Raw genomic sequence first — 16978 nt, forward strand, 5'->3', positions numbered from 1 at the left:
AATATAAAACCCGTTTAACCTATTTAACATAGTCAACAACACATCTAACTTGTGGTAGGTCATTTTATAAGTTGTATGAATAGTTATAGTAAAAAGTTTTACTTATTTTTAAGCTTGTTTTTCTATTCTATTTCTTTCTTTTTTGTTATTTTTTTCTGAACAAAATCTTGTTCTAATTTCTTTTTTTTCTTCTGTAGTTTCTTATTTACAAAGATGTTTTTGAAGATAAACATTAAAAGAAACTAAAATTGGCTTCTTTAATTACTTATCGTTATCTATAGTAGAGGATTGTTTAAATAATTTTTAATTAGAATGGCAAAGCCTTAGCACGTGATATTACGGATGAAACAAAATCTGCCGATATGATAGAGCTTTATAGTTAATAGTTAATAGTAAAGCAATGGCATTTTAAAAAATTTACTTGCAAGTTGCAAATGCAATAGTATCTATACAAATTTTGATGACAGTAAACTATAAAGTATACTAATTGCAATTATAGATTTAGTGGAAGTTTAGTATTTGTCGAATTTGTTAAATGCAACTTTACAAATGAGAACGAGAATGAATTGTTGGCATTGTTTTTTAATATAGTATACAAAATTATTTTAGATAATTATTCATTGCGATAAGAACCATTTCAGAAATATAGATGTCTATTTTATTAATAAATAATTTGATTACATTACGATTCAAAAAAAATAAATAGATATTTAAACATTATAAATAAGGTTGCTTGTCTAAACCTCTTCAAAATCCTACGATTAGTTTCGTCAAAATTTTACTATAGATTTATTATAGTTTCGGCAGAGTTTTGGCAGTTTTGGCATTTATAATAAGTTTCGGCAGTTTCGCCTTTCTCCAAAGTTTCGCCAGTTTTTTAATATAACTTTAATATAGTTTTGGCAGAATTTCGCTTTTTGGTGAAATGCCATCTTGCCTAAACCCCTAGGTTTCGGCAAGCAACCTTAATTATAAACAATTATTTTTAAACATCTGAGATGAAGCGATCAATATAATTTGAATATAATAAATCCGGATGAACCGGATATAATTGAATTTACATCTGAATCGGGAGAATTCAGATTTAAATCCAAGAAGGTCAGATTTAAACCCTAGTAAAAATATGTTTTTTAGATTCGTTAAGTGACATGATTAAAAGGATAAAAACTGATCGGTATTTATTTATATAAATAAAGTATGTGGTTACAATTTAAAATTATATGCCCGCTAATAGCAATTAACTTTATGACTACAATAATTGCAAAAATAAGAAAAGTCATTAAATTATATTTTATATATTATCATATTTATTATATTAAATATGTTTATTACAATGCTTTTAATAAATATCAATTAATTTTATCGTTATAAGGCCGATCCAATTTGATCATATGTTTAACATAACCCCCCTATCTAATAGCCGAATTTGAGAAGAAAATCAACAGTATATAAAATTCTATTTTTAGGTATATTTGTACTATTAATTTTCCATTTTTAGAATTTAAACATTCGGAATTTTAACATTTACACGTATTAAAATTAAAAATCGCGCGTACTGCACAGTGATGTTGAGTAAACTTTTTCTTATATTTTAAAACATGCGTTTAATTGTCACAGTCAAAGAAGGTGTTGAAGATATTGTTAAACCAAATCTTATAAAAGTTGATGATTATTATTTTGAGAGCCTTTTTCATAAAATTACACTAGATGCATATAGACAAAAAAATTTTGAAATATATTGCCGGGTGGATGAAAAATCTTCATGGGTTTATATTGAAAACTCAGATGATCTTATAACAGAAATGATTCAAGGATTTAAATTTACGGAATTAAGGTTTAAAATTTGTTTATTAGCAGATCATTCAGTTGCACCTAGAAGAAATGCGTTAGACCTTATAATGCAAAATGCATTACAACTAAAATTACCAAATCAAAAGCAACCCCAAGTTACACGAAATGATCTTCTATATAATGAAATAATCATTCTTTTTGAAAATAAAAAAGTTGGTTGGACTGGTGGATTACATTTATCAGTAGGTGTAAAATGTATTGAAAGACTAGCAAAAATTTTGTGGTATATTGATCCACATCTTAAGAAATTTGCCAAACGTGCGTGCTATTTGCCAAATTTATTTACAGAATTGTTAACGTATGAACAAAATCAAAGTTATAATCAATATTATTCTGTTACACATCATAAACATGAAGAAGTTTCACATGAAAAATTGGATAAGCTAATAAAGTCTTTTGAACTTAGCCTTACACAACCTTGGACACAAGATACTCTTTGGGCTTTATTAATAGAAGATTTGTATAAGCTAATAGAAATGGTTAAAAAATATATGGTTTATCTTGAACAAGTCAATAATTCAATGAATAAATTACATAAATCATTAGAACCAGCACGGAATGGGATAGAAAATATTATGGTTAAAATTATTGAAGCTTGTAACCAATCAGATTCTATCTATGATGACTTAAATTTTGCGATTTCAAATTTGGAGGATTATAAATATATTAATATTGAAAGATATCTTCCAGAACCAGGAATGAAAAGGCATCGGTTTATAAAGAATTTAGAATTGATATTCCCAATAGGTTTTTATCAATATCATGCTGGTAATTATCTTGGAACTACAACTTTTATATGGAAAATACCAATTGAAGTTAATGATCGTACAGAAACACAAAATGCACAAACATTATTATCTATACAAGACCTTATACCTCATTATTTTACACGTCAAATGCGAAAAAATATGCTTGAAAGGGTAAGTTTAGCCAACAACTCAATCAATATGTCCATCATTTTCATCATTTTTTAATGTAAACATTTTATTTTTAGTATTCGTTAGTTGCTAAAGTTACTCCAGTTTTATTGCGTAATCTATATCATGATTTAACTGGAGATGCAACAATAGCACCAAATAATATCACAAAAGAATTAGATGAAAGACTCCGATGGATGTTAACACTACAGGATCCTAATATTACAGTGGACTTAAGAATTAATAATGGATTCAAAGGAACATCATTTGATATTTTTTGGGAAGAAGTTGATTCTTACTTTAATGAGGTAATTCAGATTAAATTACAACTTTATTACACACACACTAATGGCATATTTCTATTAATGTTTAATTTATGTAGAATACACCTGCTGTAGATGATAGGCGTCATGGTTCTACTCTTTATATGCCAATAGTTCTGTCAATTAGAGATTTGCGAGAATCAATAATATCCCGATTGTAAACCAGGCTTGGAAATCCTCTTCCTTCAGAAATCAACATTCCTAGTGATGAATGGATTCGTGTTCAATTCACTCCAAAAAATACTCTAGCACATTCAGCAATTAATTATACTGGAAGATTTAATATCAGATATAAAGTTCAAGCACGTCTGTTAAGAAAAGATCATCCAGACAGTCATTATTGTGCTGGATATTTTCGTTATTTACGTGAATTTGCTATTAAGTATCGAAAGTTCACAGTGTTTATTTGTGCTGATGACAAGCACAAAGTAGCAATTGGTGAAGAAGTTGCTACCTCAACTGGAGTTCGTAATAGGAAATCATTGATACCTGATAACACAATTTTGGCAGCAAGTGATCATGACTTTACAAAATTATCCTTGACACCTTCAGTAATACTTTTATGTAAGATACCTGCCTCCATTTCAGAATCATTTTACCATGGAAAAGTCTATACTTCATACAAAAACACAGTTTTTGAACCTAGTTCTGGAATTCGCCATTCCACAGAATTCTTTTCTACACTTTCTGATCACTATCTTAATTCTACTGAAATTCCACCTATTATATGTCTTTATACTGATGGAGGGCCTGACCATCGAACAACCTATGGATCTGTTCAAGTGTCTCTTCTGTGTTTGTTTATTCGTGGTAATTTTGATATGTTAATAGCAATGAGAACAGCCCCAGCACAAAGTTGGACAAATCCAGCTGAAAGAATAATGTCAATTTTAAATCTTGGTTTACAAGGCGTGGCTCTCCTTAGAGATCAGATGAGTAGCGAAATGGAAGATTTGTTTTCTAGAAAAAATACACTAGAAGAAATTCGTTTAGTTGCTAAAAACAATTCACAATTAGAAAGTGAACTTAGAAATTCAATTAAATCTATTCAGCAGCTTCTAAATAGGCGAACAGAAAGATTGGTATTAGATAACGAAAATTTTATATGTAAAAGTCCTGCGGATGATGAAGAAATTGCACGATTTTTTGAGGTAATTTCAGAATTAAATAATTTTTTTGTTAAACTCAAATAGCTTATTATAATCTTTTATTGTAGTCAATTATTTCAATTGATTCAACTTTGCGTTGTGATGAGACTACACAATCAATACTTCGGCAACATTCTGATTTACAAAACTTTATTCAAACACATTGCCAAATTCGGACTTATTCATTCCAAGTATGTATTTATAGGTTTATGAATTCAAAACTTACAATAATTTGATTTTAGTTTTAATTAACATCAATTCATTAAAATTCATTAACTTGAGTAGCATAAAATACATTGTTTTGGTAGATAAAAAAATGTGGCAACATTGAATGTGAAATTTGTACTATGCCACGAACACCACAAGAAGTTTTTGAATCTCTTAATTTTCTTCCAGACCCAACGCCAGCAGGTACGATTCAATTTGATTTCAATATTACCAAATCAGAATATTAAACTAATAATATATAGCTCATGATTCTGATCATTATGCCAATTTTTCTATGGTGTATAATAAACCTACGACTGATGAGCATCAACCATCTAAAAAAATTGCTGCTACTGGTACGGAAAGAGGACTATCAGGATTGTATATTAATACCAAGGTTCGTGAATTCATAACTTGTAATGAATGTTCAAAGGTACGTTGCTTATTTAGTGGGAGGCAGCTTACTGAACAAGATGGTCTTGAGATTCAACATGCTATAGAGAACTGGCCTTATACATGTGGATCTACCGTTTTTCCACAGGATCACAACTTGTTTGATAAAGTGTTTGTTCGGGAGAAAATTTGTTGTAAAACACCAATGGAATTTACTTACTATTCTTGTCGAAAAGTCCATTCTGATCGGTGCTACCATTGTGGATCAACAGATGATTTACAGGACAAGCCGGATTCACTAATGGAAAAATATAAATCAATACTCTCTTTATGTGCAGGTTGCCAAGATAAAGGGCTGGATTTTTTTTGTCGAATGCCAATACAAACTAAAAAACGTAAGCATAACCAATAAATATTTTATTGTAGTATTAATGTAAACCATAAATCAAACTGAATAATATAATTTTACGAATCTGCAATGCAAATAAATTTACCAATTTCCTTTTAAGTATTTATTCAATTACAAATATAAATAATACAAATATTTACATTTTTATAAATTTAAATTATTTTTTTTTATACTTATATAGCCATCAAAATTTTTTATATGGTGTTCAAAATTTGGTGTTGATTATTTACCTCTCCCCCCCTTCTAAATTTTGGCCAAGATGTTACGTTAAACACATTATCCAATTGGTCCAGCCTAACTAAAATAATTGCAATGACAAAAAAGTCATTAAATTATGCATTATGTATAATCATAATTATATTTAATATAATTATTACAATGCCAGATGTAACTTTAATAAATATCATTTATTTTTGTGACTACAATAATTGCAAAGACAAGAAAAGTAGGACCCGAACAATACATAAAAAGGTAACAATACGTAGTTTGCGTAAAATGAGCCCAAAATTGTGTAGATCATTGCTTTTTTAGATACTTCTGACCAGCATTACATAGTGCTGAGTAGTATAGAAATGCCAGTTCTGGCTCACTTTTCTTGGAGTCCAATCCTGGTTACCTTTTTCTTGCTATCCCCTTGTTGCTCTCCCACCGGCTGTGGGTCCGATCCTGGTCACCTTTTTATATTTTTCACCTACTTGTATCACCTTTTTTATATTTTTACCTACTTATATCCTACTTATCTCATAATCTACATCAGGAAATTATATAGTGCGAAAAGTTGCGCAAGTTTACACATCATAATATTTCGTAAGCTTCCAGACCCGCCGCAAGTTTGCGTAAGCGTAATATTTCGTAACTTTTTAAAATATTTCAAAATATTACGATATGCAAAGCTTCGTAATTTTACGATTTGTAATATTCCGTAATTTTGCGGTTCGCAATATTTCGTAATTTTACATAATATTTCGTAAGTTTTCAGACCCGCCGCAAGTTTGCGTAAGCGTAATATTTTGTAACTTTTTAAAATATTTCGAAATATTACTGTATGCAAGGCTTCGTAATTTTACGATTCGTAATATTCCGTAATTTTACTGCGTAATACTTCGCAACTTTTTAAAATATTTCGAAATTCTATGATGCGTAATGTTCCATAATTTGACGATTCGTAATATTCTGTGATTTTACACAACTTAATATTTCGTAATATTTCAAAATATTTCGATAAATAATACTTCATTTTCTGTACTATAAGTTTATATAATGTATGTTTTATTAGATATAATCATAAAAAATTACAAGTATTTATTAATATATACAGAATACATAAAAGTAAAAAAGAGAAAGAGTAGAGTAACAATATTATTAGACGTAAAAAGAAGAGAAACAGCTATAGTAACGTTAGTATTAGATATAAAGATAAAAGAAATATTGTTATTATTGTTAGTATTAAGGTAAAAAGAGTTAAAGAAACAGTAAAAGGAGTAAAAGAAACATGGATATTATCGTTAGTATTAAAGTACAAGTAAAAAGGAATAAAGGAAACGTAGATAGTATTGTTAGTATTACGACATAAAGTAACAAAGAGGTAAAAAAAAATGAAAATAATTAGTATTAATAAACAAATATTTCTATACCTGCAAAGCAATAAATTATGAAATATATGTAAATATATTGTATATAATTAAAGAAATAATAGAAAGAAGAGACAAAAAAATTAAAAATATTGAACAAAAGAATAAAGAAATAAGAAACAAAAATAAATAAGACAAAAACGCGTGCATGATTAAATGATTAAATGATTAAATCACATGCAAGGATCAGCCTAATTTGATTGGCCAGAAAATACGATATCGTAAAATTACGGAAATCCGCATTTTAAAAAATCACAGAAATTGTATATGCACAATTACTAAATATTATCCCCTCGTGATAAATTAAAAATTATCAACACAAATTCAACACAAATTTAACAAATTTAACGAAATTTGGCCAAAATTAACAAATTTTTACCAGAATTATCAACACAAATTGAACACAAATTGAACACAAATTTCAGCCACGATTTATTTATGTCACACCCGTGTTGTTAAGAATTAATAACCATTTTATTTATTAAAACTATATTAATTATGGTAAAAAAAATGCTATTACGTGTGATATATATAAAAAATAATATTTATTTTTTATGCAACCCATAATTCTCTAATAAACTATTTACATACCGACCTTCCTCCTCCGTGTTATAAGAGTCAATAGAAAGTATATCATCGTCAGCTATGCCATCATTGGCCGCACCATCGTTGGCCGTACCATTGTTGGCCGCATCATCGTTAGCCGCACCATCGTTAGGCCTACCATCGTTAGTCACATCATCATCAGCCGCACCTGCTCTATCGTCAGCTGCTCTATCACCACCATCGTCTACATCATTACCATCATGAGAATCATCGTCCGAATGTGTAAATTTATCCCTATTTTCCAACTTTTGCTAAAAATCAATAAATAAATAAATAAACTGTAATTCAAATAATTCACATTTTGCAAATTGTAAATTAAAAACTTACTAAGTTGTTGATTATCTTCGACTTCATTATACTTTCGCTCATTTGAATGTTTTGATTATTAGGATTTAAGTACGTTTCACATATGCTAATCGCATACGCTATTTGTGTTTTTGAGAGATTTTTATTTTCTTTTCGCAACTTATCAATTATCAGCGACATATATGTCGTAGGTTGCCCATCTTTAACCTTTTTAAATAGGTTGTTGTAACATCTTTTCACCTCCGCCTTACTCTTCCATTCCTGAATCTTTGACGGACTAGCCTGAGTGTTAATAGACGGTAATTTATGCCCAGTCGCTTCGAAAACAGAATACATAACGTCTTTAACTCTAGACGTAAACGTCCCTCGTATGCTTCTATGTTGTTGTACTAACTATTAAAAAAAAATGTTAGTATGAAATTTAATAAAATTCATAATTGCTTTAACTTACAGTCGGGGCAATTTTTTTTTTCGAAAAAAATAATCCATTGATTTTTTTTGAACTGGCGCATAAATTCCGGATTTTCGTCTTTTAAATATTTTTCGGTAGCGAGTTTGTACTCGTCTTGCGAAGGATAAACAAAATTTTCAAATAAAATTTTCGATACCTTCTTAACGAGCTCCTAATCAAACGAGGTTAGCATTTCAGGTTTACATTAAATAATATTCATCTTTATTACCTTTACATACTCCGGATCTATTGTATTATTATTATTTTTGTTATTATCGTTGAGCTTTTTTTCTATGCTCGAGAGACGGGTTTCGAGATTTTTTTGTCCGGTGATAAGAACTTCAAGCTTAGAAATTATCTGCGAATTGGTTCTTAATAGTTTTTCTATTGTTTTTTTATTAACTTTAACAATAAAATATAATTTAACTATATATTATATAATTTCTTTTATAAAGAATATGATACATATTATGTCATATATACCATCAACACTATCATCGGATATTCTCACTCGCTTCTCAGCTTCGCTACCCTCAGTACTACGTTTTGAAAATCTTTCATTATCATCAATTCTTCATTTCTCGCCACGCTTTGTAGCCATTATGATAATAAATTTGAAACGAAAATATGAGAAAAAGGAGGAAATATATGAGAAAAAAGAGGAAATATATGAGAAAAAAGAGGAAATATATGAGAAAAAGGTGAACTAGAAAATTCGAAAAGGATGAGGAAAAAGGGGGAAATACATGAATCAGAAATTCAGAAAAAGGAGGCAAGCTGTCATAAGGTAATTTCCGCCATTCTATACTAAAAAAGAAAAAAAACTTGCGAAATATTGCGAAAAATGGATGAACTAATGTGAAATATTACAAAAAATGAATGTACTAATGCAAAAATTTTGCATCGTGATATTACGAAAAAATATTGTAACACTTTCATAAGAGAACTTTAAAAAAAAACTCTCGTAAAAGCACATAGTACAATCGAAATATTAATCAAATCCAATTTATAAAAAAATAACATGTTACACATGTTGGGGCTTTTATGCATGGAAAAAAAAGTTGCAGCCAGTGAACTCATTTGGCTGATCAGATTGATAGTGATCTTGAGCGCTTATAACCTGATTATCGCATAAATTTGTGGCTGATCATCCGTCCATTATTGTAAAAGTGATTTGCCGTGTTAAGCCAATAAATTTGCGGCTGATTATCAGATGATTAGCCGATTGAATAAGCCATCCGAATTCTTACAGCCCGTTACAGCAAATTCAAAATATGCGAAACACTCAGCACTTTTGCTGTCAGATTCACTTGGCAGGTTGCCGGCAAATTGAAATAGTAAATAAAATAATAAACAATATTTATATGGTACATCATAGACTTGTTACATTTATTTTTAAATTTGCCAACCCACGAACTTGGCAAGTTCCCGACAGCAAAATTGCTGAGTGTTTCGCATATTTTAAATTTTGCTATAATGCGTAAAATTGCGAATGATTCCGCGATATTAGCCACCAGATTCTTACAGCCAGTTCCATTCATTAATGCGTAAATTTGCGTAGTCGTGTCTATTCAAATAACTCAATCAATTGTAATCCATTCAATTAATTCATTAAATTTTTACAATGAATTTGCAATATAATTTTATTAGCACACATAATCTCATATAAATTAAATAGTGAATTGATACTTTTCATCAAATTTGACGCGTTAATTTAGTAACATGAGTTTCAAATGCCCCCTTTGTATGCGAATATTCAGTCAACGCTTTGCATATACTCAACACGCCCAAAAATGCTTAAAAAATGTAGAAGTAGAAGTAGAAGATGATGATGATAATAATGATAGTGAAAAATATAGCAGTGAAATGGATACAAGAAGTAATCTAAGTAGTGAATATGAAAATGATAAAGTTGAGGTAATTATGTTATTCCAGATTATTCTTTTTAAAGAAAAAGCTCAAATTATACTAACTCATTTTGGTTTATAATTTTAGGTGAATGATGATAATAATGTACAAAATATGTCATTTGACAGTATTGGAAGTGCAATATCAGAGATGAGCCTTGAAGATAGTAACTTTGAAAATATATTAGATTCATCTGAAGAGCCTGAAATTTTTGAAGAACCCAAAAATCTCAATACCAAAACTTGCACAGAATTTCCTAATGATGCTTATAAAGATCTAATGTTATTAGTAACGAAATATAAAATAAACAATAAAGGTGGTAATGAAATAATACGTTTTTTTAATAAACATTCAAATCTTACAGAATCACCATTACCAAAAAATATCGAACAGGGACGAGCATTTATGAATAATATGAAGTTTTCTAATTTAGAATTTAGTAAAGTTCTTATAACAAAACATAAAGATAAAGATTATTTTCTTTATTATCAAAACTTAATACAGTGCATCAAAAATATCTTAACTGTTCCTGACATAACACAAAATTTTGCGCTATCTTACGAAAACTATGAGGTAAATAGTAAATATTAGTTAATTCAATAATTTAAATAATATTTATTTTAATTTATTTATATTATTTTATAGTATAATAGAGAAAGAATTTACAGTGAACAAAACACTGGAAAATGGTGGAAAACTACGCAAGAATCCTTACCTACTGGTTCCAAATTATTATCAATTATTTTATATTCAGATGCAACAACTACAGATACATTAGGAAAAAGTCAATTGCATCCAATATATATTACATTAGGTAATATCCCAATATGGCGTCGTAATAAACAGGATGCAAAGCAACTTTTGGGATATTTACCAATTTTAGAAGCTGCAAATAAAGATCTGGTTCGTGATACCTTTCATAAATCTTTACATCATTTACTAGAACCTATTATTTTATTAAAAGATGGTATAGACCTTTTTATAAATAATGAAAATACCTGGTTTTATCCTAGAGTTTCAACTATTATTGCAGATTGGCCAGAGGCCGCAAGTTTTTGTTTAGTTTATAAATCCTCCAATTCAAACCTTCCATGTCACTCCTGTTTAGTTAAAAGGGAAAATCTTGCAAATATAGACTTATCGGTTAACGATGTAATACTAAGAACTCATGATGAAATGCGTAAACATTTTGAAAATGATACACAAAGATCTGTTTGCATAGAATCTGTACATAATTTTTTTTGGGATTTACCGTAAGTATGCAAAAGTAGAAATAATTATAATAACATATATAATTAATTATAAATATTTATATTATCAAGGAATATAAATATCTACTTGGCTACTGTTTCTGACAGAATGCATCATTTAGATTTAGGTTTATTTCATTATCAAATTATCTTCACGTGCGATATCTTAAAATTGCAACATGTTAATGGTAATAAATTAGTTGAAGAAGTAGATCGCCGTCTAGCAGCAATCCCACGTTTTCCCGCCATTAAAATTTTTTCCAATGGACTGCAGTCAATTGCAAGATTAACTGCTAATGAATATCGAAGTTTGATGAAAGTCATGATATTTGTTATTGATAATTTATATGATGAAAATAACAATGAAGTAGATAATTTTGTAAATAATGATGATCTTACGAAATTGTACGAATATTGGAATGAAATGTATATTTTAAGTAGATATGAAGAATTTAGTGAAAGTGACTTGGAGAAATTTAATGTATGTATTAAAATTTTAGTAAAATTGAAAATTTAAATTAAATAAATTAAATTAACATTTAAGTTTTAGAATGCAATACATAGATGGGCCCGGATGTTTGTCAAGGCTTTTAAATTTGTTTCTCCTTCCAATTTGAAGTTACCTAAATTGCATTCATGGGTTTATCATATTATTGACTCAATACGATCTTATGGCGCAATAAATGGCTATACTACAGAAACTTACGAAAGTCTTCACAAATATTTCGTTAAAATACCCTACCGAATTAGCAATAAAAAAGATGTCAAACCTCAGATTTTACGAACTGTAAGTATTTGAAAATTTTATTTATTGTATATATTTATTATATAACTTAAGATGGAAATTAAATTAATAGATAAAACGTCAAGCAATATCTATTAGAATGTCTCAACATTCAGTGAATCCGGCAAAAACACCTCGCACTTGTAAATTTTCTGCAAGACTCTTTGAATTCTCTTTACAAGATGCAAATACATTTTTTAATGAAAAAAAAGATTCCGTAGACAATAAAATGCAGACTGGTTTTGCTAGATTTATAAGTTGTCTGGATTCATATCTAGATTTACTTGATGGTTTCACAATTATTGGTGAAACCCGAATAAATATATACGGATCGGTAACACTGGAAAATGGTGCCATAATGCGTGCCACAAACAGGTATCATAATAAAGTATGGTTTAGCGACATAGCTATTTCAATGGATTCTGAAGAATCAAATGATTATATATCAGACAAAGGACTTTGTTATGGACAGGTATTTTTCCAATTTATGTAATAATTTATTATAAAAGTATTAATAAATATTTATTATTTATAGGCCTTATTGTTAGCAGAAGTATTAACAGACCCACCGCTAAATCTCGCATTAATTCAATGGTACGATTTTAAATCTAAAAGGAACCCATATTTATATGGATGTCCTCACTTAAAATTGATAGAATTATATAACTTTGTAGCTATAGAGTCTATACATGGTGTCGTTCACATAGTACCCCGATTTGATAAACAAAATGAATATTTCGTAAATAAATATATTTTTTAGTCACTTGATATAGGAGTTTTGATTTATTTTAATAAAATTATATCCTTAAAAGAATTTATGGTCACGTTTTCCATATCATAAATAAAATGCAGATTTATTTATTTAATTATTAACAACATGGGCGTGACATAAATAAATCGTGACTGAAATTTGTGTTCAATTTGTGTTGATAATTCTGGTAAAAAATTTGTTAATTTTGGCCAAATTTCGTTAAATTTGTTAAATTTGTGTTGAGTTTGTGTTGAATTTGTGTTGCGTAATTTTTATTTATCACAAGGGGATGATATTTAGTAATTGCATGTACGACGTACAAGATTTTTTTTATGATTTTTTTAAGAAATGTACGCAAAATATTTAATCAGAATATAATTGTTTTATTTTTAAATATGATATATTGATGATTTTTTTTTAAAATTCAATAGAATGTGCTAATAATAAATTGTTTTATTTTTAAATATAATATATTGATATTTATATTTAAATAACCAAAACATGTACATGATTTTTAATTATTTTTAATTGAAATCAAACTAAGATTTTTTTTTAAAAAAAAATTAAAATAAATTAAGTGATTTATATCTATATTTAGAATCATGATATTTATATTTAGATAATCCATATCCGCATGAGATTTAATTAATATGTTTAATGATGAAAAGTCTAATAAATTAAATTTTAATTGAAACGAGAAATAAAATCAAACCAAAGAGGTATTGTTCAAATTTTATTTAAAGTGACATTTTACGACTTTCTTTCAAATTTTTACTCATCCCAAAATCAAATTATAAAAATAAAATCAAATCTAATAATGCCTCGCCAAACACGTCGTCGTTCTTATAACGTCCATTGGAACTGGGCTATGATGGACGAACTTGTCGACATATGCCGCGACAGAAACCACGCCTACCATAATATTAATGGTAGAAGCCGCCATGATTTTTGGGACTCTGTTGCCAATAGGTTCATATGACTAATATCTATAATTTTCTTTAAGAAAGAATTTAAATTCAAATTAACCAATCCATTTAATTGAATCAGAATAAATAGAATATTTCGAACGAGGGTTTCTGGGCAACAGTGCAGCCAAAAGTGGAGGAACCTCGTCAGGGATTACCATGTAAGTAAATAAATAAAATTACATTCATTTAAATTAAATGTATTTACCGAATATTCAAACTGATTTTGATATTTAGAACTATGTCCTTTATCGTAATGGTATCCCTGATCGGCCTGGGCGGCGGCTGTGGACGCGTACCGGCCAAAGATATTATCGCGAATTTAGAACGAGATTTTGGGAGAGGCCGGGTAATTATACTATAATAAAATTTTATAATTAATATTACATTCTATTTTACGTTCACATTTTAAATTTGATAAATTTGATCAATTTTAGATATGCGTGACGATCGTAGGAGAAGGAGAAACTTACCTACGTATCGTAGAAGATAATTATTTTTATTTTTTTATTTATTAAGTGAGTAGCTAGGCCCAGTCCGTACCAAATATCGGCTGGAGACTCACGTTTTTTTTGGGCTGTGACTGATACTGACGTCCACGCCGTACAGCCTGAATACTATTTTATAAAATAGTAGCGAACAAGTATCAAATGTATATTTTTTTATTAAGTTATAATAAAAATTAGAATTTACTTTAATTTTTAACATAAAAATTGTAAATAATAAAAAATTCGTAAATAAAAATAAATTTGCTTTCCCAAACTTAAAAAAAAAGGTGTTTATATAAAAGAAAAGGTGTTTATATTATTTTTGATTATTCAATAGTATCACATGCCCCTTGTATATGTTCTACTGCATACGCAGTTTACAATCTCGTAAATTTTCAAAACGGAATATTACGCAGGTTTACAGTCTCGTAAATTTTCGAAATATTTCAACCGTAATATTACGCAGGTTTACAGTTTCGTAAATTTTCGAAATATTTTAACCGTAATATTACGCAGGTTTACAGTCTCGTAAATTTTCGAAATATTTCAACCGTAATATTACACAGGTTTACAGTCTCGTAAATTTTTGAAATATTTCAACCGTAATATTACGCAGGTTTACAGTTTCGTAAATTTTTGAAATATTTCAACCGTAATATTACGCAGGTTTACAGTTTCGTAAATTTTCGAAATATTTCAACCGTAATATTACGCAGGTTTACAGTTTCGTAAATTTGCAGAATATTTTGACCATAATATTGCGTAAATCTTACGATATTGTAAACTTACGTAATATTTTAACCGTAATATCACATAAATCTTACGAAATTGTAAACTTACGTAATATTTTGAAATTTTTTGAAATATTATGCCATAAACTTTCATAAACTTACAAAATCGTAAACTTACGCAATTTTTCGCGCTATAAAATTTCCTGATGTAATTCACTTATATCCTACTTATTTCATAATCTAAATCGTTTATTAATATTTTCACCTACTTACCCCCCAACCGAACAAGAAATAGGATTTCAAAGCCAACAGAGCCAAAAAAGGTAAGGAAATATTAACCCATCCAGGAAACCAGCCATGGAGTCAATAGAGTGGAATAGCAAGGCAAGCAATTACCCTTATACCGAGAAAAAATGTAATTGAATAAAAGGTAGGTACCAAATAACTATACAGATAAACAGTACATAACATGGCATATACCGCGGAAAAGTTGGCATCAATCTTCGGCTGCACAGTCTCCAATCTTATGGCTATCAATAGGGAGATCCTAAAAAGCCACCAAACCCCGTATGCAGTATCAGTAATCCCCGAACTTGTAGGCCATATCCTGGAATACATTCCAAGTAGAAATTTCGGGACACATCTTCTAGAAGTCAGCCCAATCTGGAGAGTTGAAGCTGAACGAGTACTCTGGAAGCGGCATAAAGAAGCCGAGGAGGCATACGACAGGGCAGTAGAAAAGAAGGAAAAAGCAAATGATGCTCTTGGTCGATCAGAGGAGGAGGGTAATAGAAATCGTGACCTCCGTGAACTTGAATGGGAGGCATATCAAAAGGCTTGTAAAGAGAGAACAAATGCCGCAGTAGAGCATATTATGGTAAAAGAAGCTATTCGCCATTGTAACTTACAACTATAAGTTACTTAAGGATAGAGAATACATCGGGACGAGGATGTGTTCGGTGACTCGGATGACGATGACTCAGATGGTGAGGAATAGTTTAGGAAGACAGTACTAATCTGTCTCCCTCTTTTTTTACCCTCATAGGGTAGGCAGACAATTAATTTTATTTTCAGAAAAAATCTAATTGAATAAAAGAGGAGTATAAAAAGTTTACAAGATGTCAACACATCAAGCAAGAAGTGCCCAACACAGACAAGTCATCCGATCAGTTTTAGCTGAACTCAAGCAGGTATTTGTCAAGTCCATCTCATATCCCCGCTCAAATGCAAAATTGCAGGAATATGAGGATGAGATCCGCCAAATCCGTGAAGCACAAGCGGTAGTAACCAATGAAGAGATAACCCGCATGATGCAAATTGACCCAAACCCACATTATGAGGTAGTCTTTGAACGTCGTGATCAGGTACATATAGGAAAGGAGTTAACAGACTCAAACTTTACGGCTGATATTGCTATAAGAACACCTGGAGAGCATGACTATGCTTCATTTCTTACAGCACACAGTTAAACAATCCAGAATATTCTTCGGGATGAAAGAAATCGATTGGGATCAATAAAAGTAAGAATTGGAATATTTGCCACAATAAGACGTTTAGATTCTTACCTTGAGGGATTATTCAGAGATGGTAACTTTAGTGAAGATGATGGAGTAGAGTATATCTACAGATATAACATACCATTTAAAACTCGCAATATGCCAATCCTACCATCAACAGATATTAATGGTGCATTTAACTTTGCATTAGCAAGAATCATGCAGAAAGTAGAAGACTATGTAAATTACAGATCAGGTTGGGAATTCTATCGTGTAGAAAAAATATTTATAGAAATCTCACAATTCCAACCACCCACAGGAGCAGGACACATACCACTCCCAAAAGATCTTGCCACGAAAAAG

At 29.6% G+C, this 16978-nt stretch overlaps 4 protein-coding genes across 4 annotated transcripts; 3 read left to right on the top strand and 1 right to left on the bottom strand.

The window, feature by feature from the left end:
• Nucleotides 1–1598: 1598 nt before the first annotated feature.
• On the top strand, nucleotides 1599–2921 carry OCT59_025203 (uncharacterized protein; the record flags this gene model as incomplete). Its single annotated transcript, XM_066136818.1, has 2 exons — nucleotides 1599–2033; nucleotides 2910–2921. 2 exons carry the CDS (start codon nucleotides 1599–1601, stop codon nucleotides 2919–2921), a joined length of 447 nt encoding a protein of 148 aa, XP_065991931.1.
• Nucleotides 2922–4586: 1665 nt separating this feature from the next.
• Nucleotides 4587–5251, top strand: OCT59_025204 (uncharacterized protein; the record flags this gene model as incomplete). Its single annotated transcript, XM_066136826.1, has 2 exons — nucleotides 4587–4650; nucleotides 4710–5251. The coding sequence occupies 2 exons, from the start codon at nucleotides 4587–4589 to the stop codon at nucleotides 5249–5251; spliced, it is 606 nt and encodes a 201-aa protein (XP_065991932.1).
• A 2173-nt stretch (nucleotides 5252–7424) lies between these two features.
• On the bottom strand, nucleotides 7425–8127 carry OCT59_025205 (uncharacterized protein; the record flags this gene model as incomplete). Its single annotated transcript, XM_066136835.1, has 2 exons — nucleotides 7425–7736; nucleotides 7813–8127. The coding sequence occupies 2 exons, from the start codon at nucleotides 8125–8127 to the stop codon at nucleotides 7425–7427; spliced, it is 627 nt and encodes a 208-aa protein (XP_065991933.1).
• Nucleotides 8128–15645: 7518 nt separating this feature from the next.
• On the top strand, nucleotides 15646–16035 carry OCT59_025206 (uncharacterized protein; the record flags this gene model as incomplete). Its single annotated transcript, XM_066136852.1, has 1 exon — nucleotides 15646–16035. The coding sequence occupies one exon, from the start codon at nucleotides 15646–15648 to the stop codon at nucleotides 16033–16035; it is 390 nt and encodes a 129-aa protein (XP_065991934.1).
• Between the last annotated feature and the right edge of the window lie 943 nt (nucleotides 16036–16978).

This window comes from Rhizophagus irregularis, chromosome 5, assembly GCF_026210795.1.
Source record: "Rhizophagus irregularis chromosome 5, complete sequence".
Taxonomy (NCBI): domain Eukaryota; kingdom Fungi; phylum Glomeromycota; class Glomeromycetes; order Glomerales; family Glomeraceae; genus Rhizophagus; species Rhizophagus irregularis.